The 20748-nt window shown below is 43.8% G+C and overlaps 2 protein-coding genes across 2 annotated transcripts in view; both read right to left on the reverse strand.

Moving 5' to 3' along the window:
- Nucleotides 1-20748, reverse strand: part of btbd11a (BTB (POZ) domain containing 11a) — a 364442-nt gene that overhangs the window by 43925 nt on the left and 299769 nt on the right. The window lies entirely within an intron of this gene.
- Nucleotides 11701-20076, reverse strand: LOC125882874 (zinc finger protein 14-like). Its single transcript, XM_049566820.1, has 7 exons — nucleotides 19506-20076; nucleotides 17030-17232; nucleotides 16492-16593; nucleotides 16290-16385; nucleotides 16054-16164; nucleotides 14818-14941; nucleotides 11701-14571 (listed from the first exon to the last, which is right to left on the reverse strand). Exons 1-7 carry the CDS (start codon nucleotides 19531-19533, stop codon nucleotides 11978-11980), a joined length of 3258 nt encoding a protein of 1085 aa, XP_049422777.1. The 5' UTR covers nucleotides 19534-20076; the 3' UTR covers nucleotides 11701-11977.

Raw genomic sequence — 20748 nt, forward strand, 5'->3', positions numbered from 1 at the left:
AGCCCCATCTGGAGTCCTGTTCTCTCCAAAGTTTGTGCTTCTGTGCAGGATTTGCTGCTTTTCTGCACTTTGTCTCTGCAATTCCACATCAGAAATAAGTAATTTGTCTGTTTTCTGTGTTGAAATTTAGTTAATGCATGAGTTTTTCTGAAAAAATTCATTCTAATGCATGTGATGCTTTCATGAACTGACTGACAGGTGCGGAAAAAAGAGTGGAAAAACAAATAAAACATGAATTTAGGGCACTTATTTCATTTTCTCTGATTTCACTGCACCTCCTTGAAGCAAACTACAGAGCTGGATGCTTTACTACTGGACTGACAAACACTTGATGGCACCCATTGTGCAGAGCCACCCACCCTCATCATGTTAAAATCAGGGCCCCAGTGTTCCCACTGTGCCACAGAAGAAGGAAAAAAAAAGCCCCAGCACTGACAGGCCACAGCTTCACACAAACCGAGGGCTTAAAGAGACTTGTTTTCAGCAGGGACGGCATATCAACACTGATCCAATAGCTAAACATGAGATCAGTGCTGCGACCCAATCATAAAACAGGACACCAGCGAGTATCCCAGCATGCTCGGACAGTGTGTGTAAGTGCATCACAAGCAGGGTCGGATCCAAAGGGGACCGCGGATGAAGACACGCAACAGTTAGGGTTGTTGGGGTAAAGTGGGTCACAACACAAGCACGATCAAATGTCCCCGCCTGACACGGACGGCACTGAATCACACTCATAGTGCTGAGGCTGCTGAGGCCTCTCATGTCCAAACTTCACTAAATAGGTGGTGTCCAGCATGAGGGTTGGGGCACCTGAAGGGGTCATATGATACAGGTGAGGGGTCACAAGCTGGTGGGAAGAAAAGAAAACTTGATTTTATTTGACTTTTGTGAAACTGTTGCTTTAGATTACTGGACTGTTTTAGAGTAAATATGCTCTCTGTGAACTTCTCACAGCTCATGGTCACATAAAACATATGACAAAGCCTTTGAAGCAGACATTACTTTGTTTTAAAGAGTCAAAAGCCAAAAATGTTGGCAAAGGTGATGCTGATTCATCGTCATATATCTTTTGCTGCGTGATATGGCAAGGCTCTATTCAACTCATCCTGCTCCTTTTTGGTTTTCCACACACAGAAATTGTGGATAGTTCCGTGTACCTGGTACTTTTTAGCTGCATTTCCACTTAACACTTTTTGTATAGTACCCTTAGAAAACATACGAAACCCATACCCTCAATTTGTTTTGCATTTCCACTGCAGAAAGTACTCCTGAGGGCCCAGACACGCCAAACTGACACCAAAGAACTATTAGCGACAAAGCCTGACTACTTCGTCGCCTAGGTCTCATTCCGAGGTCGTCGAAATCCAGCAGTTGGGCAGTGACTTGGGGTGTCAGACACAGACGTCGCCATTATAGTTTGCCTGGTGGTGTCAGGGGGGAAAACAACGTCAGTTAAGGTGGCGAAAGTCCGAATGGTGCAGGCAGGAGCTGTGGCGGATGGGTCCAACAAACACTGACTTTCACCTTGGAGACCGGCGTTCACGTCCCGTAAGATTCTAAAGCGGAACCCTGTTCTTTTTTCCTAAACCTAACCATGTGCGTTTGTTGTTGAAGGAAAAAAATGTCAGTTCACGGTGTTGTACTGACGTAGTGCCCTTATTTTGAAAGAGACTGTACGCAAACGTTAAATTTCCTGTGAAAACAGAAGTGTATTTTAAGGGAGACAATTTGACACGGTGTCCCAGAATGTCATCAACCAACATATCTGGACGTTGAAACCAAACGTCAATATGTGACGTGGTCGGAGCGAGAATGTGGTGGTCATGAAGTTGCCCTTGAACACACCGCAAAGACTACCACCAACAGCCAACAAGCACATACAGTATGTTCTGCGCCTGAAGAGTTTCAGGCAAACACCCACTCCCTCAACTGTTTAAAACTGATCTTTTGATTAAAAAAATCTGAAATGGCCATTGTCCTGTTTTAGCCTGTTCTCATATACTGTTCATACATATACCTACGACAACTAATGCACCAGAATTCCTATGTAACCAACGTAATTGAGAGGGCTGCGATCACATCACCAATATGCTGAAAGGTGTAAAGAAAGAGGTAGTATACAGAGAAAAAGTCTGCATACAGAGGGAGGATGGGTCAAACAAACACAGGACTTTCCCTCACGAACCAGTGTTCATGTCCTTTGTCAAACCAAGTGAACTTAGAGTTATATTAAAGTACATTCTCACTGTTTCTTTTCCTAAACCTAACCTACATAATTTTGCATTAAGTATGTAACTTAAGGTTAAGTACGTAATGTGAAGACATTATTCATGGGGTACTAAATCATTGTTGTATGAGGATATGCTGTTTGTCTGTTGTCACAGCTTTAATTTGAAGTTGATTGTAGGGAACAAAACGTTTCCTGGGAACAAGCCTTTTCAAGTTTCGGGGGGGCCCGTGGGTTGCCATAGAACCCATTTTCAGTCAGATATCTTGAGGTGAAAGTTTAAGGGACGCCTTTGAAAACTGCCATGCCAGTAATTCCCTCGCTAAAATTTTGCCTAACTTTGGAACAATATCTAGCTCCCTTCCAGACAAGCTATGCTGGTGTGATTGGTACCAATGGATGCCTTAGGTTGTCTAGTTTCCTGAGACACCTTTACTACTAGCGTACAAAATGAGCACGCCACTGTCCATTAAAGACAGTAATATTGACCAGAGTATGGTGGCGCACACCCCCCTTCCTTGGGGTGCACCACTGTCAGCAACTATTTTGATAATCGAATAATTGATTCAGACCATTTTTAAGCAAAAACGCCCAACATTCTTTGTCATTTATGATGGTAAGCTGAATATCTTTAGGTTTTGGACTGTTGGCGGGTAAAAATGTGCAATCGGAAGATGCTCCTTTGGGATCTTGAAAGCTCTCTTTTTGTCTTTTTATAGATAAAACGATCAATTGATTCTGACTATAACTGTAGTTGCAGCCTTGCTTTACACCATCACATCTTGCTTACAGACGGTCAGTGCATTAAATAACACATCTGCATTCGACATCTCAGCTCCTTATCAATCTGAGAGCTGATTTATCCTCCTCTCTGGATGGCTGCTTGAGACGTGCACCGAGCGGCGTCTCCGTTTGCCTCCCCTGGCGGATTGCGTCACTGCCAAGAGCTGCTGATACAACGTTGAATATGATGATGATGATGATGCTCCTCTGATTAGAGGGACAAAGCTGCTTTCAGACCAGAGGATGACCTTGTTAGCATCAGATCAGGGACGTGGCCGGTCACTGATGCCCGTAAGCCTCTCTGTCAGTAGCTGATCTTAGATGTGAAATCATCTCATCTTTCACTGACTCTTGACATAAAAACCCCACAATCTAGCATGCAAACGCTTCATCACAGACTTTCCTGTTATCGCTGTGGTCTGGCAGTATTGATGATGGGCTTGTGCCGTACATCTGCTGATGCAGTAGTAGGAAGAAGAAGGAGGAGGAGGAGGAGGATTGGGGGGGGGGGGGGCTGACCTTCCCTTGTTCGCCGTCTCTAATACCCAGTGCTCTGAACTGTCTTGGTGCCAGGTTTCTCCCTTTCCCTCCCTCACTCCGACTCTCTTTTCTCTTCGGTTGCAAGACTTTTGAACCCCCCCACCCCCCTCCACCCCACCAACACCACCACCACCACACCACCACCTCCCCCTCCTAACCCCCCCTGCAGCCTTGTCTAAGGAGACGTCCGCCCCAGTGAACTCATTGACCAGGGAAAGGCTTGTTTTCACTCCCTTCTGGTGTAGGAAGGAGAAAGTGTTCACTGCAAAAAATGTGCATCTTTGTAAGTTATTTTGATCAGGAGGGAGCTTCAAAATCACATCTTCCTCTGAGGAAGAGTTTAAAATGATGCCACCAGGATAGTCGCACATCATTACCATGCATTCTCACTTTTTAAAGAATGATTTCCGTCATTTAGTGTCATTTCATTTTGAGGGATCTGCCTTGGTAAGAGAGTGAGGCTTGCAGGAGAAAATTTATGCAACAAATCTGGCACTCAGCAGAGCTGTTGCATCCCATTTGGATGCATCTTTATGTTAACAAAAAGAAACAGACTTGCAAAAACAGACACTTTTTGCAGTGTTAACAGCATCCCGTCTGGTGTCTCCTGCCAAACAAATGTCCGAGTCAGAGGGACACACAGATACAGACAGCGGTGCAGAATGCAAATGAATGCAAGTGGATGAAAGTGAGAGGACGGAGGAAGAATTAGAGTGGATGAAAAACGAGATAAACCCACGAGGTTGAGGGAGGATGGAGGGCGAGAGAGTGTGGGGACTGCAGGGCTCACTTGAGGACACACATGCAAGCGCATGCATGTACACACACTTGATTAGTACAGCAATCCTTCTGTTCTCTTGATTAGTCTGAGGGTTTTTTCCAGCTTAGTGAGTTCTCTGTTATATTTCCTCTTTTATCAATTGACTAAAACAAAAAAAAGCTTTGCAAAAACAATGAAAGTATCCATTACAAGTGATTGTCGGGGTAATTTTTCTGTGTGTGCATAACTTTGCCAAGCCTGGTGGTTAAACAGGGTGTGGTGCAGGCGTGCACGAGTGTGTGCGTGGCACCGCTGTCCATGCATTCAAGGCAGATATTGTTATCAAAGCCCTCTGCTGTGCCATACACTGTTCATATGGAAGAAATAAAGGTGCGTCATGGAGCAAGAGCAAGAAATGGGGCGCTTGTTTTGATACGCTATGTTTCCGTAGTAACTCGCAGGGGTCACAGTATTTTGGCAAAAAGGCCAGGAAATTCCGTGGTGCCTGTTGATGATCAAAACCTACTTTTTCAAAAATATCTCTGGGACAGTTTAACTGTTTGTGATCGCTGAACATGCTGGAAGTGGCAGGGTTTTCAACAAATCACATCAGCTTCCCAGGAAACTAAACTTGGACGCTGCAGCCTCCATTTACTGGTGATGAGAACAATACAACCACATTCTCGGTGTAGACTTTCAGCCGTTATTTACTGTATGTTTCTCTGTATATTCAGCTCATGTGACTGTGTAGCTGAACATAACAGGAAGGTAGTCTGAAGCAGCTGATTCATTGAAGCCCTGATCAGTTAAAGCTGCACTAATCTATATCATTATATAGACAATGAATCAAATGACTGTTTTTAACCCCAGTTTCCACCAAACTCTTTCAGTATGGTACCTTTGGAACCAACAGTAACCCTTCAGACATGGTACCTAGACTCTAGTGTTTCCACCACAAACAGTGCTCTTAAATGTGGGCGGGGTTGTTGTCACTCACTGCTCCGTCCAGCACTCACTGTATTCCCTCCTTTATCAGTCTGCACCTCGTCTATCGTCCACAGAACGAGGCTGCACGCCGACATTTTCAAAACAAAATATAACAGGCTGCAGTGAGAGTCTCTCTACACGGGATATTTAAATATAGCAGGTTTGTGCATTTAGTCCTTCTCAGGCAAGCTCAGGGGTTTAGTGTTACTGGAGCCCACAGGAACGATGATCCACGATGCTTTTTTTTCTCCGAGTGAGGATTAGAATATATGCAGTTCACATAATCTGGTCAAAATTAATATACACAAATGCCTGAAGATCCACTCATTACTAAAAGTGATGAAACTAAAGTGATGGTCAAAGTTGTCACAGTGAAATTTAAGGTGTGCTGATGGATTCACGTCATCAACTCATGCATGGAGTTACATTACAAGTAAACGTTCCACCTTAAAAGTTGCCGGCAGTCGGCCCAGTGAATGAAGTTATTTTTTCTCAGACTCCAGCTGCTGTGAGAGGCAGCAAAACATCCTTTCATTTTATAGTTACAGTTTACTAATAAAACTCTCCACAGTATGAACAGTGGTTACATGAGCCTCAAAACCAGACACAACTCAGCCCTGAGCAGAGTGACCGTCCTCTACTGACCAATCAGACTGCAGTGTTCACAGCTCCACCTTTTAGTACCAGATCTGTGTGCTAGGTACCCCAACAGAGGGGGGACCAAACATGGGGACGGTACGGAACGGTTCCATTGGTACCATCCACAACTTTTCACAGTGGTGTGGTTATTAACGTGTTTGAGTGATCAGAACACAAGTCGACAACTGACACATCAGTGTTCATGCTAGAAGGTCAAAAGCCTGTGTGTATATGCTTAGCTGCTCACTAGTCATGCTAGCGGTTGTGTCCGTACAGCTGGAGATATCGCTGTTGGCAGAATTCAACAAGTCTCCTTCCTAAAGCAGAACGATGTATGGCCATGCAACAGTCATCCAACTCGTCAGTCCAAAAATGGACACGTCATAGTGCGTCAACCACCATGTCCTGCACTGAAGATGTAGTCCTTATTGAGGACGTGTCAGGAGGACCAAACCCTGGAAGCACACCAAGCTTTAAAGCCAATTTTCGTTGTGGCCAAACAGCGGAATTACAACCTCTGTCCGTCACGTAACGCCATTAGGCCCAAACAGACTTTTCCAGCTGACTTTCATAGTAAAAGGAAACCTCTTAACCCCTGCTAAATAACTCGATTCACTATCAGGATTGAATCCATCCAGTCCACTAACAGTTGGAGGGTCTAGAAGAGCCGAATGATTGAATCCTTTTATCCTCAGTCAAGTTAGCAGAGTGCTAAAAACGAAGTAGCCAGCTTGGCTAGTGTCTCTAGTGCACCTGCTCTATGGGCCCAATGACGCGGACACAGTGCAGATCATCCAGGTAAAGTTATTTGTACCAGTTTAACATTTTTGGCTTCATGCACCACTGGGGTCCTGCCTCCAACGCTGTATCCTGTTCTCTTTACACATCAAAAGACATGTAGTTAAATGCAACCCAGAGTGGTGAGTGGTTTGAGCGATCAGATCACAGTGCGTCACTTCTATTGGCGCAGTACATCGCCCAGTGTTCAATGCAAGGAAAGGCACCTCTTAAAAAAAGCCTCTAGGACAGTACGGAGACAAAACAAGACCACTAATTTAATTTTTTAATTTCATTAAACTGTGAGGACCTTGAACTAATGACTGAGGAGAAATCTGGACCCCGTGGCTGCACCACTTGGGTACCACTGGTTTAAAAAGGACCTGCAGGCATCTTGGTACACTTGATTATCTGAGCTTTTCTTGCTTAAAAAGCTGCCTTCTGCAGCTGGAAATGAATGTGATGAGAGTGGATAGACTGAACCATGCAGTTAATGTGCCATAAAACCAAAACAATGAGCTAGAAGAGGCTGAAAAGCTGCCTCGTGGCTGCAGAATTGAGTGATAATTCTATGTGGGTTTATTACGATTGGCAACCCTACAAATGCCTCCTTGAATTACTATGAATATAATGGTCCCAAACTTTTTTTGGCTTGTGACCCATTAAAATTAGTCAGTGTGTACTTGCAACATCTTGTCACAAGTTATGGTCTGTGAAAGTGATTTTCTTTGTTCTCAGACTGTTTATTTTGAAGCCTTTTAAAGGCCTGCAGATGTTAAAGTGTTTCAAAAGAAAGAAGCAAAACTTTTCTGCAGCAGAGATAAAGTTGTCTGCAGGTGCAACCTATGGCACATACTGCACAGACAATGTGGTGTTGCTTTAAAAGGTGACTTCCCCGTGGAGTGTTGACATTATTGTGTCTACCCCCCTGTGCGTGTGACACCCCGGTGATCTCCAGACCTGTTAGAGCGTGCAAACATTCCGTCTATTACAAAATCTAGGAATGTTCCACTGAGTCACGAACAAAAACACAAAACAAATACTTGAACAATAGCATGTACAGTAATTACAGCCTTAATATGCGGTTTCAGTAAACACAACTAATCCTGGAGAGACAAACCACAGACGAGAGCCAAGCATCCAGAGAAATGCACACATTCAGGACTTTCTGGTGTCAGTGATATTGCAGCGAGCTGTCCGTCCCATTCAGCTTTGCTCATAATGTGCTGCCTCATACTGCAATTAGAGCTGGACGAGGGCCTGCGCAAGATACCTCAAAGCATGCAGGGAAGCGTACTGTTGGTGCTGTTTACTTATCCCACGACGAGGAGCGGTTTTGGGGGGTAAGGGCCACCGCTCCCTGGCTCTCTCCGGGCTGGCTGGGGAGTGGGTGCGGTGCTCCTCTCTGCCCACCACCTGGCACCGTGGAGGCTATGTCTAGGAAAGAGACCTCTGCCAGGCCTCAATTACGGGGGGAATAATCCAGGACACACTGAAGCAATTACAGCCCCATATAAATCAATATGCTTTGGGTTAAAAAGTGATCTGCTCCCAACACTCTGGAGAGGCTCTGACTCAGTCGGCCTTTGATTTTTTTCTCAGAGATGGGAGCAGTTTCTCGGGAACTGGGCAGGGGATGCTGCTCTAGCTGCTGCTGCTGTGGTTTAAACTGTCACTCAGGCTGAGTAAACAGTCAGGTGACACGGGCTGCGAGGAAGAGCGCAGGATAAATATTGATTTGCAGTCACTGAGCCTGTATAAACAATCATTGGGAAATTTATGTTGCATAAAGTAGAGACGCTGCATAAAACAAACAAGCTTACCCGCAAATTTACAACGTAAACAGATGACTTTATGCATGCTGCACTTGAGATATGGATGCTAACGAAGGATAAACACTGTGTTATTTATGTATAAGGAAGCTTGCAGAGTCGAGAGGCTCCAACACAAGCTGTAACAGCAGGGGGCAACACTGACAGCTCTCCCTCCCCTGTGAGGTCCAGCTGCTGAGCCCTGCTGTTCATTAACACGACTATACTGCCATCTCCTGGTTCAGGAACACTACTGACGAAACACTGAGCAGCACTGGTCGACCTCATGAGTGCTGCGATTGCTCCAAAAGCAGCTTTTGACTTCCTGTTGTCACGACAAAATCCTAAATCCTGAAAGACTAAAGTCCCTCTGCACTCAAAAAATATTGTGCTTTCTGTTTCTCCACTTAGATGTTTAAGTTTGACCGTAGAGGGCTGCTTTCACATTCAGCTGCTGACAGAGGAAAGCTATTTGTGCTCAACTTAAAGGTCCAGTGTGAAGGATTTAGGGGGTATACAGGCAGGAATGTAATATTATAAGTATGTTTTCTTTAGTGTATAAAGGGACACTTATCCCAAGAATCAAAAACACATGTTCCTCTTACCAGTGGAGCGATTCCTCAGTCTGGATTCGGTGTGAGTTGCAGCGTTGAAGATATCAGCCATAGAGATGTCCGCCTTCTCTTGAATATAAAGGAACGAGATGACACTTGTGGGGCATAAAGCACCCAAGAAAACAAACAAACAAAAAAAAAGCAACTGTACTTTGGCCATTTGCCCAGTGCAGTGTAAAACAGTACTCATCTGTGAAGAGAGCACTTCTCCAAGGTGCCAGACACCATCAATGGTGAGCAGATGCCCACTTGAGTTGGTTATGAGCATGCAGATGAGCTTCCCTGAGACAGTTTCTGCAGAAATTCGTCAGGTGTCCAGGTGGCAGACCTCAGGCCATCTTGCAGATGCAGACACTGGATGTGGAAGTCACGAGCTGGTAACACGTGGTCAGCAGTTGTGAGGATGGTTAGATGCACCGCCATCACAGAGTCATCACTGGAGACGTCTTACGGTAGGGAAATGAACATCCAGATCATGGGCAACAGCTTATCCAGACAGTCCTGCAGTCAGCATGCCAGTGACACGCTCCCTCAAAACTTCTGTCATTGTGCTGTGTCATCAAACTGCACATTTCAGAGTGGCCTTTAACTGTGACCAGCCCAGGGCACACCTGTGTGGTAATGATGCTGTGTAATCAGTGTCTTTATATGCCAGACCTGTCAGGTGGATGAGTTAGCTTGGAAAAGGAGAAACTTGCTGCCACCATTTGACAGAAGTGAGTCTTTTGAATGCATTAAATAGATCTGTAACTTAAACCTGTGACAACTGGGAGCAAAAACAAAAGTATTTAAACATTTACACGTTTGTTCAGTGTAGATGTCACTCAGCTTGTGCTGCTCAAAGCACCACAAAAATACATTTGAAAAACTCACCACCAATGTCTCTTTCCAGAAATCATGATCTGGTTACTCAAGATAATCCACAGACCTTGTTGTGAGCAGTTTCATGGAGGAACTATTTTCTTTCTACTGAACACCTGCCAACTGTATCACTGCGCAGAAGGAAGAGTGCATCTACTGCTAGCTCACCTAGCACCCCTGAGCTAGCAGAGGACTTGAGACTTGCTTGATTAACACTGATATAAGAGAAGAGACACTTGACTTAGAATTTCGACAGATGACTTGAAAGAGACGTTGATGTTGAGTTTTCCAAATGTATATATTTTGGCGCTTTGAGCACCACAAGCTGAGTGCCATCTAGTTCCATTATACTGGAGAGAAGGCAGACATCTCTACAGCTAATATCTCCAGCACTCTGCAACTCACACCAAAACTATCTACACTGATAAACAGCCCTACAGGTAAGAGGAAAAATATGTATTTCTGATTTGGGGGTGAACTGTCCCTTTAAATCTGAGTGTAACAGTTTTTCTGGATAAAGCATCTCAGAAACAAATTATTATTCAAAGCATCTTTTATAGGACACATATGAAGGGGATCTTTAATATTTAATTGTAAAAGTTATCATGAAACAAAAATAAGGTGTATATATATTACAAGTAGGTCACCTTTTCATCTGAGTTATTTTGCACTTTTAATTTTAATTGCCCTGAATTTAAAGGGATAGTGCACCCAAAAATGAAAACTCAGCCATTATCTACTCACCCATATGCCGAGGGAGGCTCAGGTGAAGTTTTAGAGTCCTCACAACACTTGTGGAGATCCCAGGGGAGAGTGGGTAGCAGCACAGCTCGTGAGCACACGTGAGCTCAGTGTACAGAGAGGCAGTTAGAGCTACAGGCTACAATGAGGCTAAAAACAGAGTTCAAATGATGTTTTTCCGGGGCTTCAGCACACTTGGATCACTATGGACGAGCAGTATGGAGATATTTCATGGTTTCAATTATGTTTTTTTGGATGTTTGAATCTGGGGCGCCGTCAGCCTGCATTAGGTGGAGTTGTGCTGCTACCCACTCTCCCCTGGGATCTCCGCAAGTGTTGCGAGGACTCTAAAACTTCACCTGAGCCTCCATCGGCATATGGGTGAGTAGATAATGACTGAATTTTTGTTTTTGGGTGCACTTTCCCTTTAAAATGTCTTTTTACTCGATGACCATAACACGGATTTTACTTGTTTTGGGTGATTTGGGAAGAACAAAATACTGATTATGTACCTTTTATGAGGGCTAAAAAAGCTGTTGGTATTAACAGAATATCCAAATGTCTCATGTAAAATGTCAGAAACAATAAAAAATGTCCATCACAATGCCCTACAGCCACTGATGACTCAGCACGGGAATCGAGAACAGGTTCCAGTTGATAACTGGCTCCATATTCTCTGAGCTTATCAATTCCTTCTCTTGATACCTGCATGTTTTCCTGACAGTTGCATAACAATGACCTCAAATTTGCATCTGCGTTGTTGGAAACTTGCAACAAGGAGTCATGGCGTAGAGGAAGAAGCAATTTGAAAGCGTGGCTTCATTGAGCAAAGACAGACAACAGAGCAGAACAGTTAAACAAATAATTGATCATCATGTCTTTGTTTGATTTTCTGACACTGGACTAATCGATGACATTTCAGCACTTATTTTAAAATAAAAATGAACAGAGCAAGAATTACATTCATGATAAATTTATTCCAAAAAGCCATGTAAGCAGAAATTATTCATTGTCTTGTAATATATACATGCCTCATAGCTCATCATATGCTTTATAGAAGATGTAAATCAACACAGTAAAGCAACAGGGACAGAAAAACAAAAACAACCAACTTACAAATTGGTCAAAATCAGACAACAAAGAGCGATTTAAGTGTTTTTGGTGACGATGTTTCCAGCTCACAACTTGTCATTGATGTATATAAAATTAAACCTGCATGAAAATACAAGCGTCTCTATTGAAATTCTATTCTGACTTCATCAGTGAAGGATGGCTCCACTTTGACCTCATGACTGAGCGAGTGTTCCCACAGGGACTTCTTGAGGAGGAACCCTAACCCGCAGTCCTCACATATGTAGGTCTTTGGCTTCCCAGCGTGAGTCCTCCTGTGTTTCTTCATGTGATACGACAACCGGAAGCCTTTGTCACATATGTCACATTTAAATGGCTTCTCTCCCGTGTGAATGCGCATGTGCGACTTCAGATAACCCGACTGAATGAAGGCTTTCCCGCACACTTCGCACTTGTACGGACGCTCGCCGGTGTGGTAGCGGTTATGTAGTCGGAGCTCGTTGGCGGTCAGGAAGGTCTTCCCGCACACCGTGCACTGGTGCGGCCTCTCGCCTGTGTGGATGAGCTCGTGCCTCTTCAGCGACGTCTCCTTCATGAACTGCTTCCCGCAGCTGTTGCAGGGATACCGGACGCCGATGTGGATTTGTTCCACGTGGTTTGTCAGCTGCAGCTTGGTGCGGTAAGCCATGTCGCACTGTGTGCACGCCCAGGGTCGCTCCTCGGAGTGGGTTCCCATGTGCACAGTGAGCTCCGAGGCCGAGCGGTAACACTTCCCACACTGCCAGCAGAGGAACGGTTTCTCCCCCGTGTGTTTCCTCTGATGGACCGTCAGACAGTTGGACGACCTGAACTTCTCCGGACACATGCTACAGATGTACGGGAACTCTCCTTTGTGGATTCTCTGGTGGATGGCGAGGTAGGAGAGCTGGATGAAGGTTTTGTCGCACTGAGCGCACGGATACGGCCCGGTGAACTCGTGCTGCTTCTCGTAGTGTTCCCTCAAGCGCCTCAACAGAGTAAAAGTCTGATCGCACATGGTGCACTGCATCGGTCTGTGCATGAGCTTGTGCCTCTCGAATGCGGGCTCGTTGGCGAGTATCTTCCCGCACTCTTTGCAGTAGAGCGGGTCGTGAATCCTCTGGTGCACTTTGAGCATCGTCATGCTCTTAAACTCTTTCCCGCAGTCGTCACATTTCATGATTTCGCTCACTTCCACTTTGCAAACATTTTCTTGGTGCTCCTTCAAAGCCGACGGGTACTCGAAGTGTTTGCCGCAGTTTGAACACCACACGGGTATTTTCAGAGGCGGCCCCTGTTGAGGGTCGGTGCTGGTTACCTCGCTCTGGCTGGGCCCCGCCCTCTGCTCCTTCTTCCAAGAGAATCGGGTGATTTTCTTGTGACAGATGGCGTAAATCTGGTGTCTTTTCAGCCCGTGCATGTGTTTGAAACGCTTCTTGCAGTGGATGCAGTGATACGGACGGTCCTCTGTGTGACACTGTATGTGCCTGTTTAGTGTTTTGACGCTGTCGAATGCCCGCGAACACACGGGACACACTTTGAGGGCTTTTTTCTTGACTTTCTGCACAGGCTCAGATGGAGAGTCCTCACAAGCGTCTGCAGGTGCGTCTGGATTTTTGTCTTTCTTATCAAATATACCTGCATCAGCTTCAGCCAAAATCTGCTCCACCGTCTTGCTCTGCTCCTCTCTGATCCCCTCGTGACCGTGAATGATCTGATGCTTCTTCAACGTGTCCTTGTACTTGAAGCCCTTCTCACAGGTGATGCAAATAAAAGGACGCTCCTCCGTGTGAGACCGTAAATGCTTTGCAATGTCCGCAGTGCACGGTAAGATCCTGCTGCAAATGGGACAGACTTTGCCCTCCGTCGACCCCTCTGACGGTGGCTGTGGATTTAAGCGCAGCACCTCCCTCTTCTTCGGCCTTTTCAGCTCTCTGCTCTTACAGATCTCCTTCTGGTGTCTCTTTAAAACGTAAGGATTCTTAAACTTCTTCTCACAGAAACAACAGCTATACGGGCGGTCCTCAGAGTGCGACCTCATGTGTCGCTCCATGTCAACGCGACGGCCAAAGTACTTCCCACACAGAGCGCAGTTTTTGTTTTCTGACATCTCAGAAGTGCTGGGATCTTCTGCGTCCTCCTCTTTACCATTGTTACCGATCCCTTCCTTTTCATGAACGCGCATGTTGTGTCGGTTCATGTCGTAATGGTCCCTGAATCTTTTGTCACAGTTTGCACACTTGTACTTAAATTCCCGATTGGCAGAATGAGTCTCCTGGTGGCGTCTCATGGCCGCAGCCCGCAGGAAAACCTTATTACACACAGGACAAGTCTTATTATTGGGGTACTTTTTTCTTTGCCTCTTCTCGGTCGTAAAGTCTTTATCCGTTATGGCTCTTCTTTTCACCTGGAGCCTTTTGCTTTGTTTCAGTGGTTGAAAAGCAGCTGGCTTCAAGGCGTCAGCGACGTCCTCAGCTCCATCCTCAGCTCCATCCTCGTTTACTTCATTTTCTGCTTCGTCATCAGGATCGACCAAACCTGACGGCTGCTCGATCTGTATGTAGTCCAGCAGCGTCACAGTTTCCCCCTCCACCTGGACGGTCATACAGCCCTGCATCTGCTCTGACGGAGGCTGCAACTGTATTTGATCTGCGTCGATGACGACCTTCTCCAGCTGAGGGAGGGACAGCGAGGACAGGATGCAGTTCCCAAAGGAAGACGGAATGGTCTGAGTTTCATCTGTGGGGAAAATAAGAATCTCATCAGCTTTATGGTTCGTGTCTATAAACAAAACCAGATGAGAAAAAATGTGCTTCATTCTAAACAGACCAATAAATCAATCTTATATCTTAAAATGTGTTTCTTACATCAGAAAAAAGCACAATTTTCTGTTGAGGACAAGGAAAGGTATGAGGTCAAGATACCTCATTAAATAAAGGATATAACATTAATAACTGATTGAATTACAGCCCAGATGTGACTCACCAGATAAGTCGAAATGTCCCAGTGTCGTGTGGTACAGGAGCACAGTCTTCAGGTGCTGAGGGTCAGGAACAGAGTGCACACACTCCTCCAGTGCAGATGGAACGGCACTGAGCATGGACGCAGTCTGAGGAAGAGACACCAGATTACAGTCAGAACAAGGAGTGAAAAGTGAAAAGTTTTTGTCGTTGTGTCCACAGGTTTTCAACACAGGGACAAACATTTGAAGGTTTTTAAGCAATCTCCTGGTCCTATTTTGTAACATGTACTTCGGCCTTATACTCAACGGTTTCACATTTCAGTGACGTATACCACCACCAACATTACTACCGACCAGACAGGTGAGGTTACTTAAAAATAAATAAAATACAACCAAAAAAGCTGGTTGACCTGGTGAACTGTCATCTGATGTATAACTGCACGTCTCTTACTCCTGTTATTATCTTAAGTCAGGGTCAGACAACAGGAGTTTTGAAATTCTAACGGATTTTGAAATCATGTTGCATCACACACGGGGACAAACTTCACAGATGTTCTTCTCTCTAATCTCAAACATGCACACACTACAACACATAACAAATAACAGAGCATCAAAATTCCAGGATATTACGTAGATTATCGAGCCAGCTATTAGCAGTTCATGTTTGTAGTGTACCCATCGATGTACAGATGACTATCACTGGATAACTTCTGGGTTTTCCTGCCTATCTAAGACAAAGGCGGGCCGCCTGGGTAATTTCGCCTGCTGCCTTGGTTAAAGCGTGTGTGTGTGCATGGGGGGCGTTCAGATGTAGCGTCTTTTGCTCGCACAAACCCATTACTTTCAATGTAGGCACGCGCCATGCACGCTCACAACCCAGTACAGTAATATTCTCAGCTGTCAGGATGTACCTGCTGTAAAGGGTAAACATAATCATAGAAGGCTGAAAATCACAGTACGTGTCTGTTGCGATTCTACAAGTCAGTAGTGTAAAGCTCAAGCATGGAGGGGGGCCTCCTTTCATATTTGGGGGGGGGTATCTAAAAGTACAGCTGTCGAGATGCCCCCCGCTACAGGCCTTTGCCACCTCGGTTTCAAAAAAAACAAACAAACAAACAAACAAAAAAAAAAAAAACAGGGAAACCCTGTGACTTTGGCATGGAAGAAAACTTAAAAATGTGCTGTTTGTCAGGGACGTTCTGGAGTCATATGGAGCATCTCTTTTTCTATGATTCTTAAGCAGATTTATGTTGCAGTACCTGCTGAATGTCTGGCACTGGAAGAAGCTTCTCCAGTCTGGACAGGAAATCCAGCATTAGCACCTGTAGAGCGCTGTCATACTCAGGCCCGAAATCCGTAGGGAAAACATCCTGAAGGTAATGATCACAGTTTAATGCTCAGGTACCCAACAGCCACTTAACATTATACATTTTATACATCCTATACACAGCAAGAGTTTAACTAACACATAAATTCAAAGACACAAGTTACAAACCTGGAAAAACTTCTCCTTCTCTTCAGAGTCTTTCATCAGCAATTCAACCTGATCCACAAAGTTGGATTCTGGAAACTCGACTTCTGCAAAACACGGCTGGAACAGAAATATGTACAGATGCAGTTGAAGCAGAGAAAAATGAAAATTTGATGGAAACCATGACAACGCTGCTGACCTAGATATCATAATCAAAGCAGCTAACCTGTGCGGCCCAGGTGGATATGAGAGACTTGATCCGCTCCAGGTGCATCTCGATGGTTTCTGTATCTCTTATCTGCTCAGCACGACACAATTCAAGAACCACCTGTAACACATGGTGTCACCTCGGGGTGAATACAGCTGACAGAACAGCACCTGGAAGTGTTATTCACTCAGACAGGATTCAGCGCTGTAAAATTTAAATCTTTAATAACTCTTTTCAGATGAGACATTCGGTGCCTTGCAGGTGATGCTGACATTTTCTGTCAAAAGAAATATTAAAGCTCTTCATCAGCTGCTCCTTTACTGTCAGTCTGCCAGGCCGTAATTTAACTTTTTATTGTTTAGATGCTGTGAATTCTGACGTCTTCGCCGACTGAGTCAAAGGGGACCACTAGAATACACAACAGGTTTTTACAACTTGTTTTGACAGATAAACATCTGCATGAGAGAAACTGCTGTTGTTGTCGTATTATGTTTGCTCACAGGAACCATTAAATGTCTTCGCTAAACACTCAACACATGACACCCTACAGTCTTACCCGCGCTCTGAGGCCCAGGAGGAGCTGAGCTTTCTGATCTGCATTCAAAAGATCAGGTACGAGCTCTGAAACTGTACTGATGAACTCCTCCACCATCCCGTAGTCCTGCACGCTGCCCCTCTGCACGACCTGCCACATGGCTGCAGACACCAGGCGCAGAGGAGGGATGAAGAGGCGGAGAGACGGCAGCAGAAGGGGGGAGTCTGGGGAATATATTTACAATGTTAAAATCAGAATTTGAATAATCACATGTTCAAAGTGAAGCCTTTAATTACAACTCTAATATATCTCATCACCACAGTTAATGTCTTTACAGAAAGTATTTTACATGATTTTGCTTTAATGTTTGAAATGAATTACACACACGTAGAAATACATGTTATTTTTTCACAATTAATGATAAAAAATATTCAATATTTTTCTCTGCACAGGCTTTTAGTGAAGACCGTAAACATTCCAAGGTCTAGAGAGTGTAGTCTTTAGTTTCAGACGTTTATTGATTAAACTCATTAAGTCATTTAACTAATTACTGACGGAAACACTGAAGACCTCTAATGTATAAAGATGGTCCAGTATTCTAATCTTAACATGGCATAATATCAACTATTGTCTGTGTCAATCTAAGTAATCTGTCTAAAAACACGTACAAGTCACCACTTAGGTGCCAAAAATGGGCTTTATTTCATAATAAATAACCTCAAAGACATCTCAAGTAGCTTCTTTGTCTTGCAGAAAAGAAATATGTGAATATACTGTAAATAAAAGACATATGACTTATTTTATAGGGCTTTCATAACCAGTTTGATCCATTATCCAGCTTCTCAAATGTGAACACAAGCTGAATTTATTATTTTTTTTTTTACAATAACAAATTTAATTTATTGTAATATTTACAAGCTATCTGTACGTCAAGTTGGGTCTGAGATATTGTGCAGGGTATTTGTTGCTATTTTCTGACACTTGCTCAAGTAACAATAAGTCCAGTACACACAACTGATCACATATGGCAGCTTACATATACATTGGCAAGCAACCCCCCCCCAAAAAAACAAAACAACCAGTGGTAGCGGGGACCGGGGTTGGTTGGCACAACTTTCACTCTTTATCGTACTTCTCTGACATAATTTATGTTAATATATTCTAACTAGCAACTATTGATAGCTTAAAGTCTCAGCTATACATATTCTGTGATTTATAATACACACAATAGATTAAAAAAATTAATAAACACAGTATAAGTCACAAACATAAAACCTAAGTATGAACATCCGAGTGTGCATGAACTGTGTTTGGGTTTTTGGGGTAGACAGTCAGCCAACATAATGCATATGTTCTTAGTTTCTGTTACTTTCTTTTATTGTTCTGTATAATTAAAAGGGAGCGGACAAAAATAATTAATGTTAAAAGGGTAGGTGTAATAATCTAAGGTGTCAGCCTACACCTTTTCGTCATTAACCTAATATTTTTTTTATTGTCTGTCTGCCAGTGTGTGTGAGTTTTGTAGGTTGGAAAATGACCAAAATAAACTTAACTAAACTAAACCTTCAAAGGACCACAAAGTAGCTGAGTGCCAACCAATCCCACTCTCCTCTACTATGCAAAAAACTACATTACCCCCAAGTTTAATGTATGTGAAATATAATGTGGTAAATCAATAATGACACACTTAACACTACATTATTTTGTCACTATCCATCATATTTCCGAACAAAACCATTTTAAAATTAAGTATACTTTAATAACTGACTGACAGAGAGTGAACCTCGGGCCTTTGGGGTCCCTGGTGGCCCAGTGGCCCCGGCTCAGTCACCCAGTATGATGTGCTGGCACATTATTTACTCCCAGCTCCCACAGGCTGGCCCTGGTTGCCTTCATGGACTGGCGACAGTGTCGTAATTACCACTTACCGCACATGACAACCACAACACAGAGGTAATATGGCTGCGGAAGTCGTGACTACACAAGTTGTTTCAATTAGTAAACGCGATTTACTTCTTAAAATTCTACGTCGTTTTTCTAATTGGCAAGTGTTTCTACTTTCCTGCTAGCTCGACTTTCAGACGTTAACTGTCTTGTATTTTTGTTTTTAGCCTCTAGCTAGATAACTGAGCAGTTTTCGATGAAGCCCACGAAGGCAGCATCAGTCAACCGTTACTCTACTAGTTTTCACATGCTAGCTAATGCTAACCTGTGTCAACAGTGAGTTGTCACCGCCTGTGACGTTTACGTATTTCTCTCATAGTTAAGTATCCGTGCGGATTAACTAACTACCTAGCTGGCTAATAACTAGCTTAGCTGACGTGAAGCTCCTTCCAGTAACTACAGTCCACATCAGCTCGCTAGCGCTGTAACGTAGCACAAAGCCACCGCCATCTCAGAGCGGGGTACGCCATGTTCAAAATCGGGCGCACACAATCCAAAATAAAACCAGATAACTCTGGATGGGTGGTACATGTTTAGGTTCTCTTTGGCTTACCGTTTTCGGTGCGATACGGGCTCTCCATTTTATCCAGGAAAATATCAAAATAGACGAGGAAATGAACTCGGGGTTGTTGTGAGTCGACGTCCGCCCGACCCTGCGGTGCAAGTTGGCGGGGAGGAAGGGCGGCTCGATATTCAGTCCAGACTAGAGTGCGCAGGCGTCGTCGCTAATATACGTCTCGGTGGTTTGTTTCACTAGCTTCTAACTCCTCATAGTTTAATACAGGTTTACATCTACTCATAAGACCTGCAGAGACACACACTCTGTTAACTTCACACACAGAAACGACTCTGTGTGGTGTCTTTCACTAACTTCAGAGTTGCCTGCATGAAAACATGTTCTTCTTCTTCGCCTGTTGAATGTCGGGCTCACATGAAGCTGCTCTGGTGGTCACTGCCCCCTGCAGGACGTTTGAGGAAGTGACTGGTGGCTTATGAGACAGTGGCACAGACAAAAGACCCCACAACTCTCCCATATACCATGAAAACACAGACTTTGATCTGATTTTGTTTTTGTTCATTTGTTGCTGATGTTGTTATTTTTTTCTCCTCTGTGAACTTATTTCATGTCTCTGTATTGTCTTTTTATAGATAATATTGTATCAATCGTTGTGTCTCCCTGTAATAATTTTGTATGTCTTTCGGTTATTTTGCCCCTTGATATTTTTTTGTGTGTGTCTTTTTGAAGTTGGTTTGTTTTTTGTGTTAATGTAATTTTGTGTTTCCTTGTAGTGATTTTGTCTCTTTGTAGTCATTTTATGTCTCTTTATAGTAATTTTGTGTCTACTTTTGCCGTTTTGTGTCTCCTTGTAGTGATTTTGTGTCTCCTTGTAGCCATTTTGTCTTTTTGTAGTCATTTTGTGTCTCCTTTTGTCGTTTTGTGTCTCCTTGTAATCATTTTTGTCTCCTTGTAGTCATTTTGTGTCTCCTTTTGTCGTTTTGTTTCTCCTTGTAGCCGTTCTGCCTTTTTGTAGTCATTTTGTGTCTCCATGTAGTGATTTTGTGTCTCTTTGTAGTCATTTTGTGTCTCTGTTGGTCATTTTATGTCTCCTTGTAGTGATTTTCTTTTTGGTTATTTTGCCCCTTTTGTACATATTTTGAGTCTCTTTGTTGCTCTTTTTTTAGCCATTTTGTGTCTCCTTGTAGTCATTTTATGTCTCTTTTTGGTTATTTTGCCCCTTATTGTACATATTTTGAGTCTCTTTGTTGCTCTTTTTTGGTCATTTTGTGTCTCCCTG

This window comes from Epinephelus fuscoguttatus, linkage group LG22 (genome assembly GCF_011397635.1).
Source record: "Epinephelus fuscoguttatus linkage group LG22, E.fuscoguttatus.final_Chr_v1".
NCBI classification, from domain to species: domain Eukaryota; kingdom Metazoa; phylum Chordata; class Actinopteri; order Perciformes; family Serranidae; genus Epinephelus; species Epinephelus fuscoguttatus.

Excerpts from the sequence above, each read along its gene's own strand:
- LOC125882874 (XM_049566820.1), bottom strand. The coding sequence starts at position 19,533 with ATGGAGAGCCCGTATCGCACCGAAAACG. Across the intron at positions 16,165-16,289 it reads AGAAGGAGAAGTTTTTCCAG|GATGTTTTCCCTACGGATTT; the intron begins GTTTGTAACTTG and ends CATTACCTTCAG. Across the intron at positions 14,572-14,817 it reads GGGACATTTCGACTTATCTG|ATGAAACTCAGACCATTCCG; the intron begins GTGAGTCACATC and ends TTTTCCCCACAG.